General features: G+C 41.8%; 1 protein-coding gene across 1 annotated transcript; it reads left to right on the forward strand.

Moving 5' to 3' along the window:
* The first annotated feature begins 1,103 nt into the window (after positions 1 to 1,103).
* On the forward strand, positions 1,104 to 14,665 carry LOC139370126 (zinc finger protein 681-like). The gene is made up of 4 exons (XM_071109450.1): positions 1,104 to 1,657; positions 2,056 to 2,153; positions 2,488 to 2,665; positions 13,263 to 14,665. Exons 1-4 carry the CDS (start codon positions 1,372 to 1,374, stop codon positions 13,859 to 13,861), a joined length of 1,161 nt encoding a protein of 386 aa, XP_070965551.1. The 5' UTR covers positions 1,104 to 1,371; the 3' UTR covers positions 13,862 to 14,665.
* The last annotated feature ends 3,763 nt before the right edge of the window (positions 14,666 to 18,428 follow it).

Consider the following 18,428-nt stretch of genomic DNA (forward strand, 5'->3'; position numbering starts at 1 on the left):
CTTATAAATTACCTGGAGCCAGTGGGTCTGGCGACGAATATGTAGCGAGGACCAGCCGACTGGGGCATATACAGTGGGGCAAAAAAGTATTTAGTCAGCCACCGATTGTGCAAGTTTTCACACTTAAAAAGACGAGAGAGGCCTGTAATTTTCATCATAGGTACACTTCAACTACGTCAGACAAAATGAGACAAAGAAAATCCAGAAAATCACATTGTAGGATTTTGAATGAATTTATTTGCAAATGATGGTGGAAAAGTAGTATTATTTTAATAAGTATTATACAGAGTCCCAAAACTTTCTGGAGTTACAGGATGCAAATTTCTATTTGAAAAAGCTAGCCTTTGCTTTCCTGACTGACTGCGTGTATTGGTTCATAACTTCCCTGAAAAGTTGCATATCGCGGGGACTATTCAATGCTACAGGATGTTTTTGTGCGGGTCGAGGGCAGTCAGGTCTGAAGTGAAAAAGTGAACCAAGGGCTATATCTGTTCTTATTTCTACATGTTTTTGAAAGGTGCACGCTTATTTAAAGAACGACCAGGCACCCTCGACTGACGGGATTTGGTCAATATCCTTCCAGGATACCCGGGCCAGGTCGATTAGAAAGGCCTGCTCGCAGAAGTGTTTTAGGGAGCGTTTGACAGTGATGAGGGGTGGTCGTTTGAGGCAGTGATCCCTGAGATCCTGATTGAAAACACACATTAACACACTACCTATTCAGATAAGTATTTATTCATCGTCCACATATTCATATTGTAACGAAACAGCGGGGAGCAGGTCTTGAACCCTCGACCTTCGAGCCCGAGGACCGTCGCGCTATCGACTGTGCCGCAAAAGCTCGTGCGGCAGGGTCGATTTCCGCGCTTATAAACCCAGGGTCGTTACAATATTAAGCTTCTACGTCTGTGTACAGGGACGTATTAGTTGTAAGACGAAAGAGAAAATATATCAGCTTGTTATTAAATTATTATGACGTTCTTTCCAACACAAAAAGTGTCGTGACTATTGTTTCCAAACTGCGTTACCCACTCCAGTCAGCAGATGGCGATGAGCATCTTTCAGGTGATGCTTCTTGCGTGACGTATAATGGACTGGACGGGACGCTTCTTCAGGAACAACAACACGGCTACTCTTTCAACCACCTCGGTAGCTTGCTAGCCAATATAAAACTTACAGATTGACGTTTTAGACCATGTTTGTGTACATTCGGCAAACCCAGTGTTTAAAACACATGTCAGCTGACGTATCAACTGGTTAACTTTAATCTAATTTGCCTTTTCAATTTGCAAACGAGTTAAATATTGATACTGAGCCTAGCACTCGGCTAGTCGCTAATGCTAACTAGCTAGTTAACTAACATCCCCGACCATGAGTTCACTAAACTACTATTCCCCTGCTAAAGAAGATGAGGTCTGCTGTACGAAGAAAGAAGCTCTAGAGATGAACATTGTCGTGAAAGAAGAAGAAGAGGTGGATATTACAGTGAAAGGAGAGAAAGAACATTTTAGAATTAAAAAGGAAGCAGAGGAGGCTGTTACAGTGAAAGAAGAGAAAGAACCTTTTATAGAGGAAGAGGATGCTGTCTCAATAAAGGTGAAGGAGGAAGAAGTTTTGGGAGTGAAAGAGGAGGAGACAGAAGATCAGATTAACACCAGTGAGTACTGTCTTAAACAGGGGCACAAACTATGCAGTTGTTGAACTAATGTGTGGTTTTAAAGTGGCATTCTACTGAAGTTCTACACTTGAATATGTTGTTCAGTACTGTAGGAATTGTTAAAGGGTCAATCTGCCATTGGTGCATATATTTTGGGGACTTTTAAATTAGATTAAAGTTCCCCTCATCTAGTATAACAGGCTTTTAAAATTCAATATTGGTGCATAATGTCTACTTAAATATCAAAGGGATGCAACAGGCACCCATTTCGTGGAACAACCCTTTAACATTTGCATTTTAGGCCCTGTTTAGAGATATCAATGCCTCTTGTAAGACTCTATGTGATTGTAATAGTAGATCATAAGTTTACCACCTGTTTGATGTTCTCGTTCACACAGGAGAGAGACATGACTATGGTGGATCCTCTGGGGAGCCTCAACAACATCCTGATGCTGACGAGGCAGAGAAGAGTCTCTCCAGATCAGAACACCAGATGGTACAGCTTGGTCTGGTCTAGCATACAGCTTGGTCTGGTCTAGCATACAGCTTGGTCTGGTCTAGCATACAGCTTGATCTGGTCTAGCATACAGCTTGGTCTGGTCTAGCATACAGCTTGGTCTGGTCTAGCATACAGCTTGGTCTGGTCTAGCATACAGCTTGGTCTGGTCTAGCATACAGCTTGGTCTGGTCTAGCATACAGCTTGGTCTGGTCTAGCATACAGCTTGCTCTATCTGGGTCAGGGCTGGGTTTCTGTAAAGGCACTTCATGACAACAGTGACATCAGCATCCATAATGATATGTGTCTGTCTCCCCTCTTTATGGTTACCAGGACAACGCTAGCCCTTCCTCCCTCCCGGAGTCCCCGTGTCATGCCTCTCCCGGTAGCACCTTACTGCTGGGTATGAAGAGGTTGTCTGTGCTGCTGGTGGACTGCAGGAAAACAACGGGGCTGAGTGGAACTGTGAGAGGAGGAGAAGAGAAGAAAGGATCAGATTTGACACATCAAAGTAAGTGCTGTAGTTTAGTTTGAACAAATTAAATAGATCTGCCATCTAGTATGTTACCAGGACAACCAGCAGAGTTCTGTTAGTTGACATGAAGATGGACTGGTATCTGTTACCAGGTATATTTCCACCACAGTAGACAGAGTTCTGTTAGTTGTGTTAGGTTCTTAAATAAACAAACAGAGTAAATAAACTCAGGGACGGTTGGTAAAGCTTAAACCAAGTTTAAATCACCCATTGGGTCTTACAGCTGCATGAGACAAGCAACCTATTCACACCAGCGCTGGTATTTAACCCATCCAAGGCTGAGTCTCCTCCTCACATATGGTCAGACCAATACCTCTCTGTTGCTAGGCAGAACTGTAGTGATGACTGTTCTTTCTCCCTTCATCTGACCTCATCCTCAAATTCCTTCATCCTCCCTAACGCAGAGCTGTCCTGTTGACTCGTACCGGTCTGTGACCCCACCCCTCCTTTCCATATGATCCCTGATGTCAATAACATGTTCTTTCTCATGTCATCTGACCTCATCCTCAAATTCCTTAATCCTCCCTAACTCAGAGCTGTCCTGTTGACTCGTACCGGTCTGTGACCCCACCCCTCCTTTCCATATGATCCCTGATGTCAACAACATGTTCTTTCTCACGTCATCTGACCTCATCCTTGAATTCCTTAATCCTCCCTAACTCAGAGCTGTCCTGTTGACTCGTACCGGTCTGTGACCCCACCCCTCCTTTCCATATGATCCCTGATGTCAACAACATGTTCTTTCTCACGTCATCTGACCTCATCCTCTAATTCCTTAATCCTCCCTAACTCAGAGCTGTCCTGTTGACTCGTACCAGTCTGTGACCCCACCCCTGCTTTCCATATGAGCCCTGATGTCAATAACATGTTCTGACAGTATTTACATGTCCGGCACCTTCTCTCTCTCTCCCTGATGTCAATAACATGTTCTGACAGTATTTACATGTCCGGCACCTTCTCTCTCTCTCTCTCCCTGATGTCAACAACATGTTCTGACAGTATTTACATGTACGGCACCTTCTCTCTCTCTCTCTCCCTGATGTCAACAACATGTTCTGACAGTATTTACACGTCCGGCACCTTCTCTCTCTCTCTCTCTCTCCCTGATGTCAACAACATGTTCTGACAGTATTTACATGTACGGCACCTTCTCTCTCTCTCCCTGATGTCAACAACATGTTCTGACAGTATTTAAACGTCCGGCACCTTCTCTCTCTCTCTCTCTCTCCCTGATGTCAACAACATGTTCTGACAGTATTTACATGTCCGGTACCTTCTCTCTCTCTCTCCCTGATGTCAACAACATGTTCTGACAGTATTTGCACATCCGGCACCTTCTCTCTCTCCCGCCGTGACATCATCAAGGATGTTTGAAGTTTATAGGTCAAAACCCATCAGTTGACATGAAGATAGACTGCAAAAATATTTCCTTATAATCATGATGGGTGTTACATTGCCTGTCCCATTTCCTTAAAAACATGATGGATGTTACATTGCCTGTCCCATTTCCTTTAAAACATGATGGGTGTTACATTGCCTGTCCCATTTCCTTAAAATCATGATGGATGTTACATTGCCTGTCCCATTTCCTTAAAATCATGATGGATTTTACATTGCCTGTCCCATTTCCTTAAAATCATGATGGATGTTACATTGCCTGTCCCATTTACTTAAAATCATGATGGATGTTACATTGCCTGTCCCATTTCCTTAAAATCATGATGGATGTTACATTGCCTGTCCCATTTCCTTAAAATCATGATGGGTGTTACATTGCCTGTCCCATTTCCTTAAAAACATGATGGGTGTTACATTGCCTGTCCCATTTCCTTATAATCATGATGGATGTTACATTGCCTGTCCCATTTCCTTAAAATCATGATGGGTGTTACATTGCCTGTCCCCTTTCCTTTAAAACATGATGGATGTTACATTGCCTGTCCCATTTCCTTATAATCATGATGGATGTTACATTGCCTGTCCCATTTCCTTATAATCATGATGGATGTTACATTGCCTGTCCCATTTCCTTATAATCATGATGGATGTTACATTGCCTGTCCCATTTCCTTATAATCATGATGGATGTTACATTGCCTGTCCCATTTCCTTATAATCATGATGGATGTTACATTGCCTGTCCCATTTCCTTATAATCATGATGGATGTTACATTGCCTGTCCCATTTCCTTATAAGCATGATGGATGTTACATTGCCTGTCCCATTTCCTTAAAATCATGATGGATGTTACATTGCCTGTCCCATTTCCTTAAAATCATGATGGGTGTTACATTTCCTGTCCCATTTCCTTAAAATCATGATGGGTGTTACATTGCCTGTCCCATTTCCTTAAAATCATGATGGATGTTACATTGCCTGTCCCATTTCCTTAAAATCATGATGGGTGTTACATTGCCTGTCCCATTTCCTTAAAAGCATGATGGATGTTACATTGCCTGTCCCATTTCCTTAAAATCATGATGGATGTTACATTGCCTGTCCCATTTCCTTAAAATCATGATGGGTGTTACATTGCCTGTCCCATTTCCTTAAAATCATGATGGATGTTACATTGCCTGTCCCATTTCCTTAAAATCATGATGGGTGTTACATTGCCTGTCCCATTTCCTTAAAATCATGATGGGTGTTACATTGCCTGTCCCATTTCCTTAAAATCATGATGGGTGTTACATTGCCTGTCCCATTTCCTTATAATCATGATGGATGTTACATTGCCTGTCCCAGTCAACCCCCGTATCTTTACCAGACTGTAGAACAGGCAAACAAAACTCAAGACCCCTCAATGTGGTCTGTATTGCTTCATTAACATCTGATCTACAGAACTTGTTAAAAAATGGCAATAAAACAAGCGCCGTAAAACAAGCTCTTTAAAAGCCATGAAATAGGGTTATGGTTAGGGGTTAGGGGTTATGGTTAGGGTTAGGGTTATGGTTAGGGTTATGGTTAGGGGTTATGGTTAGGGTTAGGGTTATGGTTAGGGGTTAGGGTTATGGTTAGGGGTTATGGTTAGGGTTAGGGTTATGGTTAGGGGTTAGGGTTATGGTTAGGGGTTAGGGTTATGGTTAGGGGTATGGTTATGGTTATGGTTATGGTTAGGGTTATGGTTAGGGGTTAGGGTTAGGGGTTAGGGTTAGGGTTATGGTTAGGGGTTAGGGGTTAGGGGTTAGGGTTATGGTTAGGGTTAGGGTTATGGTTAGGGTTATGGTTAGGGTTATGGTTAGGGTTATGGTTATGGTTAGGGTTATGGTTAGGGTTAGGGTTAGGGTTATGGTTAGGGTTATGGTCAGGGTTAGGGTTATGAAATATGACTGAATGAAAAGCTTTTCTTGTGAGACTTGGCCTCCGTCTCTAATGGACAAAATGTATTACATTTCCTAGTCTAACAGGTCAAATGAACTCCAACATACATATACTATATAGACCTTAACAGAACATGGTTTAATATATATATACTATATAGACCTGAAAGAACATGGTTTAATATATATATACTATATAGACCTTAAAGAACATTGTTTCATATATATATACTATATAGACCTTAACAGAACATGGTTTAATATATATATACTATATAGACCTTAACAGAACATGGTTTAATATATATACTATATAGACCTTAAAGAACATGGTTTAATATATATATACTATATAGACCTTAACAGAACATGGTTTAATATATATATACTATATAGACCTTTAAAGAACATGGTTTAATATATATATATATATATATATACTATATAGACCTTAAAGAACATGGTTTAATATATATACTATATAGACCTTAACAGAACAGGGTTTAATATATATATACTATATAGACCTTTAAAGAACATTGTTTCATTTGGAAATGACTCTATTGTTCATGTTTCTGACATCAGTGTGCTGCTTACAGTTTAGCTTCCTCCTCTGTCCCCATAATGGACTCAAACTAGTGATCCTCTGCTTCTCATCACATGTGACCGCTCTCCTTGACAATGAACCGATGGAGCGATACAAAAGGTACCAGTTGGACAGCTCCATCTGTGACGTTTCAAGCTGTGGAGTGAGTTTATGGCACGTTCTCACCTCCGTTACACATGTTCAGGTTGACTTTCCCACGGAATCAACCATATATGAACGCTGCCCCACATATATACAGTACCAGTCAACAGTTAGGACACAACTACTCATTCAAGGGTTTTTCTTCGTTTTTACTATTTTATAAATTGTAGAATAGTAGTGAAGACATCAAAACTATGAAATAACACTTATGGAATCATACAGTAACCAAAAGTGTTAAACAAATTATTCAAAGTAGCCACCCTTTGCCTTGCACACTCTTGGCCTTCTCTCAACCAGCTTCATGAGGAAGTCACCTGGAATGCATTTCAATTAATTAACAGATGTGCCTTGGTAATTTGTGTAATTTCTTTCCTTCTTAATGCGTTTGAGCCAATCAGTTGTGTTGTGACAAGGTAGGGTGGTGTATAGAAGACCAAGTCCATATTATGGCAAGAACAAGTACAAGTACAGTCGCAAAAACAATCAGGCGCTATGATGAAACTGGCTCTCATGAGGACCTCCACAGGAAAGGAAGACCCAGAGTTACCTCTGCTATGATGAAACTGGCTCTCATGAGGACCTCCACAGGAAAGGAAGACCCAGAGTTACCTCTGCTATGAGGAAACTGGCTCTCATGAGGACCTCCACAGGAAAGGAAGACCCAGAGTTACCTCTGCTATGATGAAACTGGCTCTCATGAGGACCTCCACAGGAAAGGAAGACCCAGAGTTACCTCTGCTATGATGAAACTGGCTCTCATGAGGACCTCCACAGGAAAGGAAGACCCAGAGTTACCTCTGCTATGATGAAACTGGCTCTCATGAGGACCTCCACAGGAAAGGAAGACCCAGAGTTACCTCTGCTATGAGGAAACTGGCTCTCATGAGGACCTCCACAGGAAAGGAAGACCCAGAGTTACCTCTGCTATGATGAAACTGGCTCTCATGAGGACCTCCACAGGAAAGGAAGACCCAGAGTTACCTCTGCTATGATGAAACTGGCTCTCATGAGGACCTCCACAGGAAAGGAAGACCCAGAGTTACCTCTGCTATGATGAAACTGGCTCTCATGAGGACCTCCACAGGAAAGAAAGACCCAGAGTTACCTCTGCTGCAAAGGATCATTTTGTTAGAGTTACCAGCCTCAGAAATTGCAGCCCAAATAAAAGCTTCAGAGTTCAAGTAACAGACACATTCTCAACAACATCTGTTCAGAGGAGACTGCGTGAATCAGGCCTTCGTGGTCGAATTGCTGCAAAGAAACTACTACTAAAGGACACCAATAATAAGAAGAGACTTGCTTGGGCCAAGAAACACGAGCAATAAACCTTAGACCTGTGTAAATCTGTCCTTTGGTCTGATGAATCCAAATTTGAGATTGGGTTCAATCCGCCACGTCTTTGTGAGACGCAGAGTAGAATGATCTCTGCATGTGTGGTTCCCACCGTGAAGCATGGAGGAGGGGGTGTGATGGTGTGGGGGTGCTTTGCTGATGACACTGTCAATGATTTTTTTAGAATTCATTGCACACTTAATCAGGTTGGCTACCACAGCGATACACCACCCCGTCTGGTTTTGGCTTAGTGGGACTATCATTTGTTTTTCAATGGGACAATGACCCAAAACACACCTCCAGGCTGTGTAAGGGCAATTTGACCAACGAGAGTGATTGAATGCTGCATCAGATGTCTTGGCCTCCACAATCACCCAACCTCAACCCATTTGAGATGGTTTGGGATGAGTTGGACCGCAGAGTGAAGGAAAGCAACCAATAAGTGCTCAGCATATGTGGGAACTCCTTCAAGACGTTTGGAAAAAAGCATTTCAGGTGAAGCTGGTTGAGAGAATGCCAAGAGCGTGCAAAGCTGTCATCAAGGCAAAGGGGGGCTACTTTGAATAATCTCAAATATAAAATATACTTTGATTTGTTTAACACTTTTTTGGTTTCTACATGATTCTGTATGTGTTACTTCGTAGTTTTGATGTCTTCACCATTATTCTACAATGTGGAAAATAGCAAAAAAGAAAAACCCTTGAATGAGGAGGTGTGTCCAAACTTTTGACTGGTACTATATACAGTGGAGGTCAGAAGTTGACATACAATTTAGCCAATCTTACCTGCCTAACCACTACTTACCTAATTTAGCACCACCTAGTGCCCTAACCAAAATACAGGGGGGGTCCACCCAGGTCTTACCTAGTGTGCCTAGACAGTAAATATACTACGGGTGTATGGATGCCCGCGGGCCTCTTGCCTAAGCACTCCCTAGGTGCCTTCCCCTTCCCCCCTGGGAACAAATTAAACACTTCACAAACACACAGAAACACAGGACATCAAATAGGCTATGACTGAGCAACAAACTCACACAGAACCTACCTAGTTGCTCCCATCTACAACTAACATAATACATACCAACTGCCTGAGAAACAACCAACATATGCTATAACCATCAGCCTCCTCTCTCAGCAATCATCTTTCTTCAATGATCTCTCAGCAATCATCTTTCTTAAATGAGCTCTCAGCAATAATCTTTCTTCAATGAGCTCTCAGCAATAATCTTTCTTCAATGAGCTCTCAGCAATCATCTTTCTTCAATGATCTCTCTTCCAAACAGAACAATGGCTTTCATATAGCTTCTGAAGGAATGGGTAATTGGAGACAGCTGCATCTTGACAAGGGGGCGGGGTCAGTTCCAATTAGCCATGGAGTCGACCAACCAGCTGCTTAGGGGATTTCAGGAAGCCGTCCTGAAACACACATAACAAACCACAAACCAGAAACTGGGGAACGTAACAATCACCACTTTATTTTAAGAATGTGAAATGTCAGAATAATAGTCACATTCCCAGTGGGTCAGAAGTTTACATGCACTCAATTAGTATTTGGTAGCATTGCCTTTAAATAGTTTTTCTTGGGTCACATGTTTCAGGTAGCCTTCCACAAGCTTCCCACAATAAGTTGAGTGAATTTTGGCCCATTCCTCCTACAAGAGCGGGTGTAACAGAGACAGGTTTGTAGGCCTCCTTGCTCGCACACACTTTTTCAGTTCTGCCCACAAATGTTCTATAGGATTGAGGTCAGGGCTTTGTGATGGCCACTCCAATACCTTGAATTTGTTGTCCTTAAGCCATTTTGCCACACCTTTGGAAGTATGTTTGGGGTCGTCGTCCATTTTGGAAGATCCGTTTGCCACCAAGCTTTAACATCCTGATTGATGTCTTGAGATGTTGCTTCAATATATCCACATAATTGTCCTGCCTCATGATGCCATCTATTTTGTGAAGTTCACCAGTCCCTCCTGCAGCGAAGCACCCCCACAACATGATGCTGCCACCCCCCGCGCTTCACAGTTGGGATGGTGTTGTTCGGCTTGCAAGCCCCCCCCTTTTTTCCTCCAAACGCAACGATGGTCATTATGGCCAAACGGTTCTACTTTTGTTTCATCAGACCAGAGGACATTTCTCCAAAATGTACGACCTGTTTCGCAGCCGGCCATGACCGGGAGAGCCATGAGGTGATGCACAATTGGCCAACAACCAGCGTCGTCCTGGTTGGGGGAGGGTTTGCCCAGTTGGGGTGTCCTTGTCCCATCACGCTCTAGCGACTCCTGTGGCGGCTGGGCACATGCACGCTGTTACGGTCGCCAGGTGTACAGTGTTTCCTCCAACACGTTGGTGTGGCTGGCTTCCGGGTTGGCTCTTGACGTTCGCCTCTCCCGAGATATTACAGGAGTTGCAGCGAGGAGACAAGACTGTAAACTAGCAATTTACAAAAAAGTTGTTTATAATAATATATATTTTAATCTGCCCCAAATATTTCATTATTTTTACTTTACCCGAAATATCATGACATTAGTGATTAGTCAAAATGTTAAAGATTTTTGAACAGCAATGTGTCGAACCCTTGAGACAACGGGGAGATGTTACTGATGTGGTTTGTGTCTGTCTCCAATGTAAAACACGTTTTGGACTTCCACACAAAATTACTTCTTTAGTTATTATATGTTTAAGGAAGTGTGTAGGTCACATTCTGTATCATACAGCTATGAAGGTTATATATTTAGAACCACCTGCTGATTGGAATCCAGCGACTTCTGTGTCTTCAGTGTCCTAGAACTGTCCAGGTTTTTGTGTTCTGACTTCTAAAACAGAATGAATAAGTAATGTAAACTAAACAAATTACTAGGAAGCTCTACAACATAATCTGCTTTAAAATCACACCAAGATTGTTTTAAATTATGAAATGTTTGAGGGATCTGATTTGGATTTAACCTCATTGCAAGGCGGTTTTATCATGTGGAGGTTTCATTCAGGGCTCTCTTTAAATAAACACTGTCTTTGGCAGGAGAAAAACCAAACTCGGGGGAACAAGAGACATCCAAACCAGCAAGACGACACCTCTGCTCCCAGATTGGAAAGAGTTTTACCAAGTTAGGAAGCCTGAAAGCTCATGAGCGAATACACTCAGGGGAGAAGCCTTACCACTGCTACCATTGTGGAACTAGGTTTACCAAGTTAGGAAGCCTGAAAAGACATGAGAGGATACACACCGAAGCGAAGCCTTTCCATTGCACCCTGTGTGGAACGAGTTTTAACCTTTTAGGAAATCTGAAAAGACACGAGAGAATACATACAGGGGAGAAGCCTTTCCATTGCGCCCAGTGTGGAAAGCGTTTTAGCTTGTTAGGGAACCTGCAATCTCATGAGCGAATACACACAGGGGAGAAGCCATACCATTGCGCCCAGTGTGGAAATAGTTTTAGCGAATTAGGACACCTGAAAGTGCATGAGCGAATCCACACAGGTGAGAAGCCTTACAAATGCTCCCAGTGTGTAAAGAGATTTAGCCACTTAGGAAACCTGAATGAACACATGAGACTGCACACAGGAGAGAAGCCTTACCACTGCATCCAGTGTGGAAAGGGATTTAGCCACTTAGGAAGCCTGAAAGCTCATGAGCGAATACACACAGGGGAGAAGCCTTTCCATTGCACCCATTGTGGAAAGAGTTTTAGCCAGTTAGTTAACATGAAAAGACATCAGCGGATACACACGGGAGCAAAGCCACACCATTGCTCCCAGTGTGGAAAGAGGTTTAGCCAGCCAGGAAAGCTGAAAGCTCATGAGCGAATACACACAGGGGAGAAGCCTTTCCATTGCTCCCAGTGTGGAAAGAGTTTTATGCGGTTAGACACCCTCAAAACTCATGAGCGAATACACACGGGGGAGAAGCCATACCATTGTGCCCAGTGTGGTGAGAGTTTTAGCCAGTCAGGAATCCTGAAAGCTCATGAGCGAACACACACAGGTGAGAAGCTTTTCCATTGCTCCCAGTGTGGAAAGAGTTTTAGCCACTTAAGAAATCTGAAAGCTCATGAGCGAACACATACAGGGGAGAAGCCTTTCAATTGCTCCCAGTGTGCAAAGCGTTTTACCCATTTAGGAAATCTGAAAGAACATGTGAGACTGCACACAGGGGAGAAATCTTACAAGTGCTCAGACTGTGGGAAAACATATTGCTCATCACAGTCACTTAAACGTCATGTGAGAATCCACACAGGAGAAAATATTTACTTATCCTAGTGTGTAAATTGATATTTCACATCACATTGACTTAAAATTCATCAGAGAACATACACAGTGCTCCCATTGTCTTATATTGTTGACTGAGAATGGGTTTACTTGTTTATACCATATGAAATTAAATTAATAATTGTACCAAGTATACTCAAACATATATTTGTATGTTTTTATTAGAAAACATGAATTGAATATGGAGTTGTCAGTTTCAATGTAGGATAGATCAGGTTCCATGTGTTTAAATTGTCCTTTTTTAAACTCTGTGTGTGTTTATCTGGGTGTCATTCCTCCAGCACCACAGATTAATTAACAAGTGATATCTGGATGTGATGCATTTGTTCCATTGTTGACATTTGCATTGTTGGCCCACTGATGATTTAATGAAATGAAAATGTTCAGACTCTGTAATGGAAAATGTTAATTGTTTGTGTGTCCACATAACTGAGTATGTGACTAACCTTGTGAAACTGTCCTATTATAATCTCCTGTTCTTGGGAGTATCATCCTGTGTTGCAAACCAATTTGCACCTGTGTCCTTGTATGAATAAAGTCCCTCCCAGGAACAGGAAACTATAAAGATATGTGCTCATCACCCAATGCTTCAGGAATTCAGACTGTCTACACTGCGCTGTGTAACTGTTATTCTCTCTGAGCTCAGAAATAAAGAATCTTGGTTTGACTTGGACTCCAGCAGATCCTTATTTTATAACATCCACCACAACTCTCCCAAGGATTGCTGTTAAGTAATGTAAACATTGCAGTAATTACCAGGAAGCTCTACATTGGTTTTAAAATCACACTAAGATTGTTAAAACCGGCCTCAGGTTATTGAGAGATCTGATTTAGGATTTACCCTCGTAGCAAGGTTGTTTTATCATGTGGTTTCATTCTGGTCTCTATTTAAAAATAACACTGTCTTTGGCAGGAGAAAGACCAGACACAGAGGATCCAGAGCCAGGGACGTCCAAACCAGCAAGACGACACCAGTGCTCCCACTGTAGAAAGGGTTGTAACCGGTTATGGGACCTGAAACAACATGAGAAAATACACACAGGGGAGAAGCCTTACCACTGCTCCCAATGTGGAAAGAATTTTAACGATTTAGGGAACTTGAAACAACATGAGAGAATACACACAGGGGAGAAGCCTTACCACTGCTCCCAGTGTGGAAAGTGTTTCAACCAGTCAGGGCAGCTGAATCGACATGAGAGAATACACACAGGAGAGAAGCCGTACTACTGCTCCAAGTGTGGAAAGAGTTTCAAACGACCTTGTCATCTGAAACGGCATGAGAGTATACACACAGGGGAGAAGCCTTACCACTGCTCCCAATGTTTAAAGAGTTTCAAGCGTCCTTGTCATCTGAAACGGCATGAGAGAATACACACAGGGGAGGAGCCTTACCACTGCTCCCATTGTGGAAAGAGTTTCAAACGGCCTTGTCATCTGAAACACCATGAGAGAATACACACAGGGGAGAAGCCTTATCACTGCTCCCAGGGTGCAAAGCGTTTGCCCATTTAGGAAGCCTGAAGGAACAGATGAGACCTCACACAGGGCGGAGAATGCTTACAAAAGCCCAGACTGTGGGAAAACATATTACTCATCACAGTCACTTAAATGTCATGAGATAATCCACACAGAAGAGAATAATTACTTGTATATTGATATTTCACATCTCATTGACTTAAAATTCATCAGAGAACATACACAGTGCTCCCGTTGTCTTATATTGTTGACTGACAATGTGTTTACCTGTCTTTACCAGATGAAATTAAATGGTACAGGGTATACTCAAACATATATTTGTATGTTTTTATCAGAAAACATGAATTGAATATGGAGTCTGTCAGTTTGAATATAAAGAAGATCAGGTTCCTTCTTTTAAACGGTCCTTTTTTTAAACTCTTTGTGTGTGTTTATCTGGGTGTGTCATTCCTCCAGCACAACAGATAATCAAGTGATATTTGGATGTGATGCATTTGTTCCATTGTTGACATTTGCATTGTTGGCCCACTGATGATTTAATGAAATGAAAATGTTCAGACTCTGTAATGGAAAATGTTAATTGTTTGTGTGTCCACATAACTGAGTATGTGACTAACCTTGTGAAACTGTCCTATTATAATCTCCTGTTCTTGGGAGTATCATCCTGTGTTGCAAACCAATTTGCACCTGTGTCCTTGTATGAATAAAGTCCCTCCCAGGAACAGGAAACTATAAAGATATGTGCTCATCACCCAATGCTTCAGGAATTCAGACTGTCTACACTGCGCTGTGTATCTCTGTTATTCTCTCTGAGCTCAGAAATAAAGAATCTTGGTTTGACTTGGACTCCAGCAGATCCTTATTTTATAATATCCACCACAACTCTCCCAAGGATTGCTGTTTATCATTGTCTCAATGAAGAGTTCCTCTTTCGACTTTCCTGGGGGCATTTACAAGCCTCCCACTGGTTGAATAAACGTTACCCGAATGATGAGATTATTATTTTATTTGTCAAATGGCAACCAAGCATCGATCATCATGTCACCAGAATAAGAACCTCAAAATGTATTGGAAAGGAGCATCAAGCTCATCACATGCACTTTCAGCACTCTGTGAAGTTCATAACTTATTTCATCTGTAGCCTAATAAACTACATGGTTTCTCAAGTCATAGTGGGAGGACCACACAACATATCATGTGACTCCAAGTTAACTAAGATGTGATTGTTATCATTAAGGAGTTTCCACAGCCATTTCTCGCTTAGACATTTTTACTGTCACAAATATACAAACAAATTGTCAAACGAAGTAACAAATCATCTGTCAGCATTTATAAAAGTGTACAGGCAAATCCTGTTTCCATCAGCCCAGTCATTACTTTTGAAATGGTTGGATCAATATCCACCTTCATGATGTGGATTAATTCTGATTTGGAATGTCTGAGTAGTTCTATCTGATGTCATAATACACTCTGATAATCAAGTGATATTTGGAATGTCTGAGTAGTTCTATATGATGTCATAATTCACCCCTCTAATAATCAAGTGATATTTGGAATGTCTGAGTAGTTCTATATGATGTCATAATACACCCCTCTGATAGTGATACATTGCTCCATTGTTTCCATGTCAGTTGGTTTCCCACTCTGATGATTTATATCTGACAGAGGGGCTTTAAATGAATAGTATGGTGACATCTTAGTGTGTCTTTAAATAGGATTATTAATCATAAACTCCTATAGCAACAATACACTGCAGCTTTGACATCAAGAAGAGAATGGGCTGATGGGTGGTGGTGCTACTCTATAGGTAAGGCTGTTCAATATGAATGTTCAATACACACAATAGGTTGATCAGTAGCCAGTTATTCTCAAACCTGTTACGAAAAAAAAGAGACTTATTTTTAAATCGTATATCTTAGGTGTTCCATAGAAAGTATCTGTGAGGGGGAAAATTGTGTTTATACGCTAACATCCAAGCTAAAATCGCCTGCTTATGGAATTTGGCCAATTTTACTAGGATTTTATCAACATCAAAATTACATCAAAGCAAAAATTCTAAACCACTAACAGAGTCAAATAAATACTAAGGGCATGACATTCCAAATACTGTTCTGGTTCTTAATATACTTCAGAATCCAATTTATTTTAAAAGTATTATTTAGAGTATTGAAATCTAAAAGACCTCCTTGTTCTTGGGTATTAGTGAGAATATCTTTCCGTAGATAGTGCGCGCTAAGTAGCGTTTCGATTGGTGACGTCACTTGCTCTGACACCCTGCAGTAGTGGTTCCCCTTGAAGTAGTGGTTCCCGCTTTTGTGGAGCGATGGGTAACGATGTTTCGTGGGTGACTGATGTTGATGCGTGCAGAGGGTCCCTGGTTCGCGCCCGGGTATGGGCGAGGGGACATATTAAAGTTATACATACTGTTACACAGTATCAATGTAACACATTTGCTAATTTAACAAGCAAATTACGTTTAAATGAACCAGTAGATAGCGTTTTGAATATAATTCTGTTTACCTAAGAGTAAATACACAAGATTGGTCTAAAGAGCTTCAATGTTTTGGTTTTAGGTTTGCTCGCAAAGCACAGCGTGTTTCAATCAGAAGCCTTTTGTCGCTGTTGAAGAAGTCCTCCTGTCACGTCCACTAGATTATACGTCACGCAAGAAGCATCACCTGAAAAACTCATATCGCCATCTGCTGACTGGAGGGGGTAACGCAGACTGGAAAATATGAACTACAATGTTCAGTCTGGCAAACAATGTCATAAGAAGTCATTACATTTTTGTTCTGACTTGCGCTGTAAACTGTGGGACCTTATATAGACAGGTGTGTGCCTTTCCAAATCATGTCCAATCAATTGAATTTACCACAGGTGGACTCCAATCAAGTTGTAGAAACATCTCAAGGATGATCAATGGAAACAAGATGCACCTGAGCTCAATTTAAATTCTAAATCTAAATTGAAATAGCAAAGGGTCTGAATACTTATGTAAATCAGTTATTTTTGTTTAAAAATACATACAGTGCCTTGCGAAAGTATTCGGCCCCCTTGAACTTTGCGACCTTTTGCCACATTTCAGGCTTCAAACATAAAGATATAAAACTGTATTTTTTTGTGAAGAATCAACAACAAGTGGGACACAATCATGAAGTGGAACGACATTTATTGGATATTTCAAACTTTTTTAACAAATCAAAAACTGAAAAATTGGGCGTGCAAAATTATTCAGCCCCCTTAAGTTAATACTTTGTAGCGCCACCTTTTGCTGCGATTACAGCTGTAAGTCGCTTGGGGTATGTCTCTATCAGTTTTGCACATCGAAAGATGCAAAACAGCTCGAGCTCAGTGAGGTTGGAAGGAGAGCATTTGTGAACAGCAGTTTTCAGTTCTTTCCACAGATTCTCGATTGGATTCAGGTCTGGACTTTGACTTGGCCATTCTAATGTAACAGATGTGAAACGGCTAGCTTAGTTAGCGTGGGCGCTAAATAGCGTTTCAATCAGTGACGTCACTTGCTCTGAGACCTTGAAGTAGTTTACCTTGCTCTGCAAGGGCCGCGGCTTTTGTGGAGCGATGGGTAACGATGCTTCGAGGGTGACTGTTGATGTGTGCAGAAGGTCCCTAGTTCGCGCCCGGGTATGGGCGAGGGGACGGTTTAAAATTTGTACTGTTACATTGATGCTGTTGACCCGGATTACTAGTTGCTGCGGAAAAAGGAGGAAGGTCAAAAGGGGGGTGAGTGTAACAGATGTGAAACGGCTAGCTAAATAGCGTTTCAATCAGTGACGTCACTTGCTCTGAGACCTTGAAGTAGTAGTTCCCCTTGCTCTGCAAGGGCCGCGGCTTTTGTGGAGCGATGGGTAACGATGCTTCGAGGGTGACTGTTGATGTGTGCAGAAGGTCCCTAGTTCGCGCCCGGGTATGGGCGAGGGGACGGTCTAAATTTATACTGTTACACTAACACCTGAATATGTTTATTTTTGGAGATTTTCATTGTACTGATACCATGGCACATGGTTTATGAATTAACACGCAAAATGACGCCGGATTCAAAGCTTCAATTATTATACAAAATTATTGCAACCAATATAATGTTGACTCTGTACTGGTACCTCCTGTATATAGCCTCCACATTGACTCTGTACTGGTACCTCCTGTATATAGCCTCCACATTGACTCTGTACTAGTACCCCCTGTATATAGCCTCCACATTAACTATGTACTGGTACCTCCTGTATATAGCCTCCACATTGACTCTGTACTAGTACCCCCTGTATATAGCCTCCACATTGACTCTGTACTGGTTCCCCCTGTATATAGCCTCCACATTGACTCTGTACTGGTACCCCCTGTATATAGCCTCCACATTGACTCTGTACTGGTACCCCCTGTATATAGCCTCCTGTCACACCCTGGTCTTAGTTTTTTGTGTTTTCTTTATTATTCTGGTCAGGCCAGGGTGTGACATGGGTTTATTATGTGGTGTGTTTTGTCTTGGGGTTTTTGTAGTTATCGGGATTGTGGCTTAGTGGGGTTATCTAGTATAGTCTATGGCTGTCTGGAGTGGTTCTCAATCAGAGGCAGAAATACGGAACCG

The sequence above is a fragment of the Oncorhynchus clarkii genome, chromosome 17 (genome assembly GCF_045791955.1).
Source record: "Oncorhynchus clarkii lewisi isolate Uvic-CL-2024 chromosome 17, UVic_Ocla_1.0, whole genome shotgun sequence".
Classification (NCBI taxonomy): domain Eukaryota; kingdom Metazoa; phylum Chordata; class Actinopteri; order Salmoniformes; family Salmonidae; genus Oncorhynchus; species Oncorhynchus clarkii.

What these genes read in the sequence shown, in the direction of transcription:
- LOC139370126 (XM_071109450.1), top strand. Translation starts at nt 1,372, where the DNA reads ATGAGTTCACTAAACTACTATTCCCCTGCTAAAGAAGATGAGGTCTGC. An exon ending in AGAAGATCAGATTAACACCA is followed by an intron (nt 1,658 to 2,055) that starts GTGAGTACTGTC and finishes TCGTTCACACAG; the next exon opens with GAGAGAGACATGACTATGGT. An exon ending in ATCAGATTTGACACATCAAA is followed by an intron (nt 2,666 to 13,262) that starts GTAAGTGCTGTA and finishes TGTCTTTGGCAG; the next exon opens with GAGAAAGACCAGACACAGAG.